This window comes from Symphalangus syndactylus, chromosome 22, assembly GCF_028878055.3.
Source record: "Symphalangus syndactylus isolate Jambi chromosome 22, NHGRI_mSymSyn1-v2.1_pri, whole genome shotgun sequence".
Classification (NCBI taxonomy): Eukaryota; Metazoa; Chordata; class Mammalia; order Primates; family Hylobatidae; genus Symphalangus; species Symphalangus syndactylus.
Window position 1 is genome coordinate 23575080 of NC_072444.2, and position 10833 is coordinate 23585912.

The 10833-nt window shown below is 43.0% G+C and overlaps 1 protein-coding gene across 13 annotated transcripts in view; it reads right to left on the reverse strand.

Annotated features, from left to right (window-relative positions):
• The window catches only part of PRDM2 (PR/SET domain 2), a 125855-nt gene that overhangs the window by 29758 nt on the left and 85264 nt on the right, over positions 1–10833 (reverse strand). For 2 of the 13 annotated variants that reach the window (XM_063631788.1, XM_055262622.2), the window contains one exon: positions 7497–8828. The exons of the other annotated variants lie outside the window; for them this stretch is intronic. In XM_063631788.1, the coding sequence (XP_063487858.1) occupies positions 8816–8828 (13 nt within the window). In that variant the 3' untranslated portion in view covers positions 7497–8815. Of the gene's footprint in view, positions 1–7496; positions 8829–10833 lie in introns of those variants that run through there. 13 annotated transcript variants of the gene reach the window in all.

Genomic DNA, 10833 nt, shown 5'->3' on the forward strand with positions numbered 1-10833 from the left:
TGGGAGAACATGAAAGTATTCATAGGGCTCTTTTGAAGATTAAATGAGATACTACATGGAAAGCCCTTAACATCGTGGCCAGCAAGCATTATCGGTGATCATCCTTATATTATTATTGTTTCGGCAAAGCAAGGTTATTTAGTTTTCATGGTTTTACAGAGCTAATGAAATGCTTTCTTAACTTACCTTTTAAAAATTGACACTGAAATTCAAAACCAAGAGAAACAGAAAGTTACAGGGAGGGGGTGATAGAATAAGAATGAATCATCTTTTTTCTCACTTTGAACCGAAAAATGATTTCCTGTCTTACAGCTCACTTCTCTTTAGTTCTGATGGGTGGGAGCACCTGCTATAAAAAGGAAGCAGCTCTGGTCCACAGAGGAACAGCTCTGGCCTGGCAAAGACACAGCAAAGGTCCTCGGTGTCACTGGTGGCCAAACCAGGAGTTACAGGCCACTTGAGAGCTTTCTCTCTGGGCAGAGGCAGGAGATAATGAGGGAATGTTCTGGCTACTACAACTCACACTGTCATGAAATCTTATACATGGCATGCCAGGCTCAACTTTTCATCAGATTCAAACTGAGATTAGAGAGGACATCATTCAGTCATAATAGTGATGCTGACAGCAGCTGACATTGACAGCACTCACTGGGGTGAACAGCATCTGTGGTCCTTCCAGGCTGCTCTAAAGTTGCCTTCATGGCAATTCTTTGTGGTCAGATTGATTACTGCCCTTCCACAGAAAGGAAAACTGGGACTCAGAGAGGTTGAGTAACTTGCATAGATTACGCTTACAGAACTATACGTGATAAAGCCAGAATTCAAGTATTTTATTCAACAAATATTTATTGAGCAGCTACTACATGCCAGGCTCCGTTCTATTAATCGATGCTGGGAACACAGCAGTGAAGGAACTGAAGTCCCTGCCTGGGTAGAACTCTCATCTAAGAAGGGAGAGATATAAACAAACATAATGAGTCCATAACAGAATGTACAGAAGGCTTAAGGGTCTTGAACAGTAAAGCACAGCAAGGAGAGGGATGAGGGACCAGGCAGTGTGACAGATTGATGGTCAGGAAAGGCTTCTTGGAGGAGATGCCAGCTGATCAGCCTTCCAGGTCCAGAGCCAATGCCCGTACCTACATTCCGCTGCCTGTCCTATAGACAGTAGAACCTCAACCCCGGCTAGTGCTGGCCTGCACCTCACCATCTCTTTTGTGGAATACAAGTGGCCTTCAGGAAATCCTGACTTTGAATTTCCATTTCTATGTAATCATGGCAGACCAGGCTGAACTGAAGCTCTGTCTCAACTTGCATTGCTCCCATAAGGGGCCCCGGTCTCCGATTGAGAAAGGCCACGGGGATCCCAGGAGAATGAATGTCGAGAGCTCCCCAGGTACCAAGCTTGTCCAACCTGCAGCCCACGAGCTGCATGCAGCGCAACACAAATTCATAGACTTTCTTAAAACATTATCAGGGTTTTTTTTTTTTGCGATATATATATTTTTTTTTTAGCTCATCAGCTATCATGTTACTGTGTTTTATGTGTGACCTAAGACAATTCTTCCAACGTTGGCCAGGGAAGCCAAAAGATTGGACTTCCCTGCTCTATACTCTCCATGAGCCGTGGCTCAATTGCTCCGCACTTACCTAGAGAAGAATACATCATTCTAGAAGCCTTTAGGAGTGTTTTAAAAATTCTGACAAAGCTCTAGCCTCACCAAGGGATAGAACCACCCACTCATGAAATTAATAGAAACTTATGTTTCTCAGTTTCCACGAAGGGCTTTTTTCTCTTTCAGGGCTTTTGAAAAGTGAGTCGTTTCTGCAACAGCCTCTTCCCCAAGTTCTTTAATGATCACCATCATCCAAGTTCCCCACATGCTGCCCCTTTCCACCAGGGGCCGGCTACTAAGATCTGGCAGTTTCCTTAGCAGTGCCTCCCTAGGTCTGTTTTTGTGAGGACTTGAGCACCTGACGCGGATTAAGCGTCCACTGTCATCACCAGTGCCACCACAGCCATCAGCCACTGGATCCTCCCTGGGAACACATGCTGCCTTCTGTAACACGCACGGCACGTGGCAGGTGGGGGGCACAGAGCTCCCCTGTGGGCCAGGAAGCTGGGACTCAGCGGGCAGCATGCCCTACCTCTCAGTAATTAACAGCACCCAGGTAAGGAACATCCAGATGGGAAGGCATTCAATGCCCATGTTCTTCCCATGATCCTACACACTCTCTGCAGTAAAACTGCTCTCTGGCCGTCAGCATCTCATTTGGGGTACACAACAGTTATGTACGTGCAAGTCTCTCTAAAACCCAAGGGCACAGTGATTAGGTGGTTTCAAATTGTAGTTGAACTTGGCTCTGGAACCAGATGGCTGGCTTTGGGGTCCCCACTTGTAGCCATAGGACATAATTCAAGTGATGTTGCCTCTCTCAGACTCGGTTAATCTATCTGTAAATGAGAATACCATCTCTGTTCAGGTGTGGGAGAGCTCAAAATGTAAAGCACTCAGAAAAGTGCCCCACGCATTGGAAAGGCCAGTGACACTCCAGGCGCATCCTCAACTCCCTCCATGGTGGTTAGCTACACCCCGAGGGTCCTCTAAGAGTCCCAGGACAAAGTCCTTCAGATCTACAGCCTGACACTCTGATGATTCAGATTGGCTGTTGAAAGCTGTTTTCTGAATGGCTGGCTGACTGAATCACAACAGGAGAATGTGCCTGAATTCACAAGTCCAATAATAGCCTGGAAATAGAAGCCATCTGAAAATGTTCTAAACTCTAGCTGGGTTGGCAAGGATTGGATGCGATTATAAAAAGCAAATGAGAAGAGAATGTTACTGCAAGGAAAATTGAATCCATGAGTTTTAAATAACTTCATTCCGATAAAAAATATTAAAATACATTTTGGGCCAATAATTAAATGCTACGACAAATTCAACTGCTGTAGATGGAAATTGTTTTTAAGTTAAAAAATTAAAATAGCCACAACTGTCTCCTAAGGCCTAAATGCCCTTTTGTTAACTTACCTGTGCAACCAATTCCAGGTTTTTTTTACAGAGTCCTATTTTAAATGTACGTTTAGATTTAATGCTAAGACTCAGTAGATGTAGGATTCCAGATTGTATCATATGCTCCTGTTTAAACATGAATAAGGAAATATTCTTAGCTTAAATATGTTCTGAATCAGAACACAAACCTGGGCTTTAAAATCCACCTGTAGCTTTCTGTGGTTGCTGAAATGACACTCCAGTTCTCTCCCCCCTCACTGAGTAACTCAGGTGGCACCTATGAAAGGACGTTCAGAAACATGGCTTGTTCTGTTGACTTCCTGCCATGGTTTATTAGCTGGACATGGGAAGGCACATTTAGGCACCAGTCTTCCGTAAAATGTTTTATGGTCTCCAGAATGTCCACCTGAATTTCTATTTTAAAACAGTTGAAAAGAAATCCAGCTGGCATAATGGCGGCAGAAATGCAAGCATGTACAAATCCTATTACCCGCAACAGGTCGACAAGTTTATTCTAATAAAAGTATTTCTGGGTACCTTTTAATGACTCACAATTGAAAGTAATTTTTGCAACTGCCAGTAATTTAATGTCGAGTCATGATGGTTTTCTCAATTCATAATCTAGAAAACTAAACGAAACCTACACACCCCCTCCAGATTCTAATCCTATACTTTAAAAATAACGTATCAGCAGAACGTAAATACCTGTTTGCTTTGCATGTAACACACACACTATTTGCTGAAGTCAGGAGGCAGCCTAGACCAACTTTTTTTTTGGGTTAATGCCCAGCAGCTCAAGGTTCTCCGCTGGTATCTGAGGAGATGCTTGAGGATCCCGGGGCCTTTAGAATCGTCTCCAAAATCAAAGGGTATTACTATAATAATGAGCTTGGCTTCTGTTAAACAGTCACGTTGCCGTTGATGAAGCAGATGGCTCTATAAAGCCAGCTTGACTGACCTGAACTAATTGGTCTGTGATGGGGTAGAAGTTTATTCCACAGTGAGAGGGAAACTAAAAGCAAATGGGTCCAGGAGCAACTCCTGACTAATAAAGTCTCGCTGCACCAGGAAGATTTCCTTACCCACAAATGACTGTTCTACCTGCTCACTGATGCTTGGAAAAGCTTTCATGGAGAAGGTACTGCGTCCTGTTTTCTACATTTAGAAGAAATAAAACTCAAAAAAAAAAAAAAAAAAAACAAAAAAAAAACTCTACCTATAAAAATGGACTGCAGAGTGTAGCTTGGAGTTCAAATCCCAACTTGCCACCTTATAGTTGTGTGCCCTCGGAACAACATCACTTTCCCCAAATCTGTTTCTCCATCGGTAAATGACACCAATCTCAGGCTGTCACTGCCAAGACTTGTTTTGTAGATGCTCAGCAGAGTACCCAGCGCACAGCAGGCGTTGGAAAGCCACGCTGAATCCACCCTAAAGCTTCTCACATCATTTCCACCACCACTCAGAGGAAGCAGCACAAGGGCAGAAGGGGGGAGAGAGGAAGTGACGTGACCCTGTGTAGGTGGCAGCAAGGATCAGGCCTGGGACCTGGGCCTGCAGCACAGAGATCCATGGCACCACCAAGGAGCAGTTTTGCACTTTTTTCCCTACATGCCACCCACTCAAACCTCAAACCGTATTCAGCTTCTATTTTGACATTAGATGTTTTGTCTAAAATCTTAATGGTCACATGTCATCATTCCCACCAATCTGGACCTTTATTTTTCTTCTCCCATAATACTGTGTATTCAAGGTTCTGCTTGTGAGGCAAACCCTTCAGGAAAGGTCAAGCCACCAGAAGGGCAGGGCCCAAGGGAGCTTGAGCCTTGGAATCAACATAAGCCAGAGAGAAACTACACATTAGGCCCGCGGTTCCTTCACCCTCAAGGCCCACCACCTCCTCTTTCCACCAAGTGGACACAGCTCAGGATTGGCTTCAGAATAACCCTGGTGCCCCAACGCCAGATGCGCGCCCCCACCAACCTTAGAAAGAAAGGGAAAACAATAGTGCCCACTTTGCAGGATGATTATTGACATGCAGCACTGCGAGGCCTAAAGCACACACGATCCTCTAGCAATTGAGAGCTACACTCATCTGTTATTTTTCCCATATTAAATTCAGAAATTCTCCTGTGCCCTGAATTTACCTGGGGTCTTTAAAGTACATATTACCCAGGCAGGCCCCAGCCCTAAACTGACTCATTGTTGGGCCTTGGAACTAGTAGTTTTGACAAGCTCCCCAGGTGAAGTGTGGAACCCACGGTGTTGAAGGGCAGGGCTTGTGGCTCCCCGTTTTGTTAAGTCTAGCAGAATGGCCCATCCACACCTCCAAGGCCCTCGAACATATGCTCAGCAGCAGTGCTTTACCAGAACCTTCACTGAGGCTGCCTAAAGCGGCAGCTGCAGGAGTGGTGCCATCAGGCAGGAAAGAGGCCGTGACAGCTGGGCCTGTGAAGGCTGATGGGGAACGACAAACCATTTTCTGTAACTATCAGCCTGGTCTTTGAAGCACTTTAAATGTGGCCTTTATATCCGAGTCAACCCTTTTCTCATCCGCCTGTGCTCTAATCCACTTTCAAGGTAAATTGCCCTTTATGATTTTTTTTATGGATTCAAGTCAATATATTCAAAGCGAGGTTCAATATCAAATCAAAACCCACATGAATAAAATATCAAATGCATTAAGTGAGCTATAATTTTAGTAGAGTCATTTTAACCCCAGTATTAAAAGCCGCAGTCATCTCGATTATTGGCACTCAGATATTAAGCTAGAAGCATCTCCTTGACCACCTAGCCTTTGGGGAATTGTGACAGCGAGGAGGTTTGGAATATGAAGTATAAAGTGGGGAAAAAAGCCACTATGAAAATACAAGCCCCACAGAGGTCAGGATTTTTGTCCATTTTGTTCAGTGATGTATCCTAAGCACCCAGAACACAGCCAGACATACATCAAGTACTCAATACAGTAAGTTGATTTTGTAAAATATCTTGCTAGAAAGTACTTGTAACCACCAAGACAAGACAGCCAGCCTAGCAAGGCATTTACCAGAAACACTGAAATGTTTCAATGGTAACAGGGATGGAAGGCTTTAATTAGCTTTTGATTTTTTAAAAAAGTTTAACTCTATCATAAAAGAGCCAAAGCAACCCGAACAGGGCAGCTTCTCCCTTGGTGAGATGGATGTGATGTGGTTCCCTGGTGACTCCTCCAGTAAACATCTGAGTCCCTGTCATGTTCCAGGCAGAGCCAGGGACACTGTGGAGACCCGAGCCATCATCCCACCCTTTCAGTCCAGTGCTTTTGTCTGACAGCATCCAGATCCGGGAAAAAAGATCTCCTCCTAGAAGGCACACTCAGAAACCAGCCAGTCCACTCCCTACTTTTTGCAGACTGGGAACTATGATCCAGAATGTAAAGGAACTTGCCCAAGGCTAAAACACTAAAGACGCAGCCATGGAGGGCGCTTGTTGGAGGCCCGTTTACTGAAGGCACAGGGAAGGGATGAATGGCCGGCAGATGGGTTAGGATGGAAATCCAGTTGTCCCCCAAGACCATGCTCTTTCTTACAACGTTCAAGTCCTCACAGGGCACTGCTGCGTGTTCAAGCCTATTTGTTAAAAACTACTAATATCGAAGACCACTTCCAGATTCCCACCAACCTCTCTCCTTCTCCGTGTTTTTCTAAGGGAGAAATATTGTATGCCAGAAACGGGAACATCTGGCCAAGGGAAGCTGGCTATCCCTTCACCACCTTTCCCCAAGGAGTGACAGACAGATGTGGTTAGCAAAGCACTATGATGATGAACTATAGGAAACCGCTTATAGTCAGCCATTTTTAATCTTAAAAAACCCCGGCAATTTCATATAAACTGAGTATGTCACAACTTTTTGGTTTCATTCTTTGGAAACCCATAGAAATAAACATCAATCCACAAACTAGAGTAAACTTTCAGGAAGCACAGAGACCCCACAGATGAAATTATTTTGTATTTTACTCTTACCCGAGTGAGTTCACAAGGTACTTCTCGGCACCGTTGTCTGACTACATGTCCACCCTCTACAGAGAATTCCAACCGGAATGGGCACATATTCAGTTACTGTCAAATAGAAACAAGTGAACAGACGCCAGGTGGGCTGAGTAGACGCCGCACTTTTAAATTAGAATGCCGGCTCTGAACAGTCCTCCCCATACCTTGTTTTACCCCCTAACTGCTCCCAATTATGTACAAAATGCAGTCCTTTCACAGATGTTTAGAAAGTTTTTTATTGGTTACAATAATATAAAATGCATTGTTTAAATTCTCCTCTAATTAAGTGTTTGCAGCAATAGCACAAAAAAATCTTTTTTTAATGCATCTGACAAGCCCCAGTGATTTCAATGCTGGGAGGGGAAACACAGCAAACACCACTCTTGTCTATCTATAATTAACCTCTCTCTCTCTCTCTCGGTGCTACATTGGTTAAAATCAACGGACAACCCCTTTTTGTATGTCAAATTGTAAATTTTAATGTTTTCATTAGAATAGTCTTTTATAGCACTCTCCAAACAGAAGCAATAAAATAACTAACAGCAAAGTTCAATACAGGAGCACTCTCCGGGTTAACAACGCCAACAAAAAAAGTGAAATGTAAATCACATATAATACAATTGAAGCGTCCAAAACAATTTAAATAATTTTAAATATTTTATTTTTAAACTGCTACAAATGCTTTATACAATATTTCAACATAAAGTCCCCATAACAGAAATGTAACAAAATGGGAATGATAGTGGAAGGATTAAAGTGGCACAAATTCACCAAACAAATATTAAACTACAAATTTTTAAGAGGTAGATTACTTTTGAAGTCGAGAACAAAAAACAGTATGAATAAAACCTAGCCGCTTTCCACCAACTCAGTCATTAATTTAGGGGGAGGCATAAAATGTAAGGATAAATGATATTAATATACTTAGGAAGAGGCCAATTTGTTGTTTTTAATCTCTATTAGAGATGCAAGTGTAAAACCTGGTATGCAAATTCATTTATACTTACGTGTAGACATACATCTGTACAGGCCTGGGATGCGCCTGTGCATTGATATATTGCTACATACTCTCTGATAATATAATAGTTATAAATTAGTGCCAGATAAGAATCTGAGAGGATAACGTCCATTTGGATATACAAACGCAACACCAGAATAGGCATAAAAAAGAGTCCGTATCCAATCTGGTTTCCTCTCCATTACGCAGGCAATCTACTTGTGATTTAAAAAAACGAAAACAACAAAAAAAGAAATACCAGGGTAAGAGATCAGCTAAATGCCTCTCTCTGTCTATAATTAATTTAAAAGAAAGGCATCAAGAGCTGATATGTGACCAAAACGTTTTAAATGAGTGCATCCAAATTCGTCATCCCTGAAACCTACAACAAACTACTGCTAAAACAGAGAACTTGCTTTGCAAGGTTAAGTTCAAATCAATCCTTTCTCCGCTACGTGCCAAAAACAAGGGCCATGCTCAGATCTGAGGTACCAGTCCCATGACGAGGAGCCAGTTCATCTGGCCTGTCTTAGAGTGCCCTTCTCTTTGGATCTCAATCACCCGGGCGCCCAGCATGCACGTTGGGCCCCCACCGAAGCAGCAGATGCCTGACTCTAAGCCTGCCGGCAATCAGTTCAATGTTAGGATTTTTGAGTCAGCTTCAACTGGTCTTGCAAGCTTGGTAGATTTCGTATCCTTTGCCGTAGTGCTTATCCTAAGTTGAGCATGCAATACCTTTTAGTCAATTAAGGTTTGTTTTGTTTTGGGGGCTTTTCTACAGGAAGTTCCTAGAAAATAAGAAAACTGAAGATAAATGACAACATAACATAACCTTACATGAATTGACCATGTTAAAGAAAAAGGTGAACAGACCATAAGACAAATGTTATTAAGACGACAACACATACATGACTGAAGGCATTTAGGAACGAGCGTCCTACCCAGAAGATACACCCTGCAAGGAACTACACGCATTTATTTCCAAGGGGTGTAGCAGAGATGGAGGCATGAGAAATTAGCACCTTGTTTTTTTAATCAATTCCCAGTAAATGGAAAAATTTGGTCTAGAATTTCATTTTGCTTCTCTACCTTTAAGTTTTCTTGACTGCGATGGAAACTCGGTTTGAAAAGAAAAAAGAGGCTCTAAAGAACCCAAAAATGCCAGGCGCGGTGGCTCACACCTATTATCCCAGCACTTTAGGAGGCCGAGATGGGCGGATCATGAGGTCAGGAGATCGAGACCATCCTGGCTAACACGGTGAAACCCCGTCTCTACTAAAAATACAAAAAAATTAGCCGGGCGTGGTGGTGGGCCCCTGTAGTCCCAGCTACTCGGGAGGCTAAGGCAGGAGAATGGCGTGAACCCGGGAGGCAGAGCTCGCAGTGAGCCGAGATCGCGCCACTGCACTCCAGCCTGGGCGACAGAGCGAGACTCCGTCTCATTTAAAAAAAAAAAAAGGAACCCAAAAACACCATGGGGTTTACAAAGGTGAAAGATGGGTAGGAGGTGAGTAGAGAATATACCTCTTTCCTTCCCTTTCTGCTTTATTGGAGCCCATGGAAATGAACCTTTAGCAACAGATTTAAACTCAGCACTCCAGAAAGCCATGGTGAGGGGTGGGGGGTGGGTCACTGTAGTAAGAGCTGCAGCAGGAGAACCTGAATGACTGCGGCATGCCTGCTTTCCTGTGTTTTGTCCTAAGAAAAATATCTGGAGCACATGGCTTTTTGACACCTTGTCTGATGGCTTGTGTTCCAGGAAATGACCCTCAGTGTTAGGTAGAAAACTCATGGAAAAAATCACACGGCTGATTGCAAGCATATACTTGAAAAACTGTGGAATCCGAAAGTGGCATTCACATGTAAAATATCTGAGTATCGAAAACTAGCTCTTAATCACAGCTTGCTGTAAAGAAATACACAGGACAAGGATGTGCTGCCTGTTCTGTAAGAAATCCCTGTGTACCCAACAGGGTAAGTAAAGCAAGCTGCAAACAGAGTGAAAGTGAATATTCCTCGACATGTAATAGATGTGATGATTCCCTGTGTCAGGAATCATCCCTACACAAAACTTACAAGTAGAACTATACTTAAACAGGAAGACGACTGTAGTTCAAACAACTCCTTATTAGTGTAATGCAACAAATATGCACTGAGGCTGAGGCCTCCTCTCTAAGATGCCCTGGGCGACACGTTAATGACCATCATCATATTACCCAGGTCTAAGTTTAGGAATCCCAGTTTTGTGCTAAACTCACTACAAAGTACTAAGATCAAAACCAACACTTTAAGAAATGCCCACTTTTGTGTCCAGATAGTCAAAATATATCTTGATGAACATCTATTTTCTAATTCCCAAGAACACATCACAGGTTCATGGTGACTTGGTAAGTGGACCCCTGGATCACATTCCTGACCTACAGATGTGTCCACAGCACAGTTCCAGCACCTCACACAGAGGAGGAAAAGCTGCCACCAATGCCTGTCATTACCGTCTACAGTTAGGACAATACCAATGTTTTCTTATCTGATTCTTCTGTGCTTCCTTTTAGGCCAAATTTCACTCCAGCAAGGTAACCCTCTGTTAACTATCAAACAAAGCAAAATAATGAAAATTAACTGGAGAAAAGAAGAGACATGATTTTTAAGGCCCTTTAGTCCTTTGTAGCCTTAAAGGTTACTCAAAAGACACTGGGTAGAGGCTATTTGAATAGGCTTCATAAATTTATAGTCACTCTGACAGCTTTTCTTTGCAGAAATTAATTTTTCCAAATCAACTTTAAGCTTGAACTG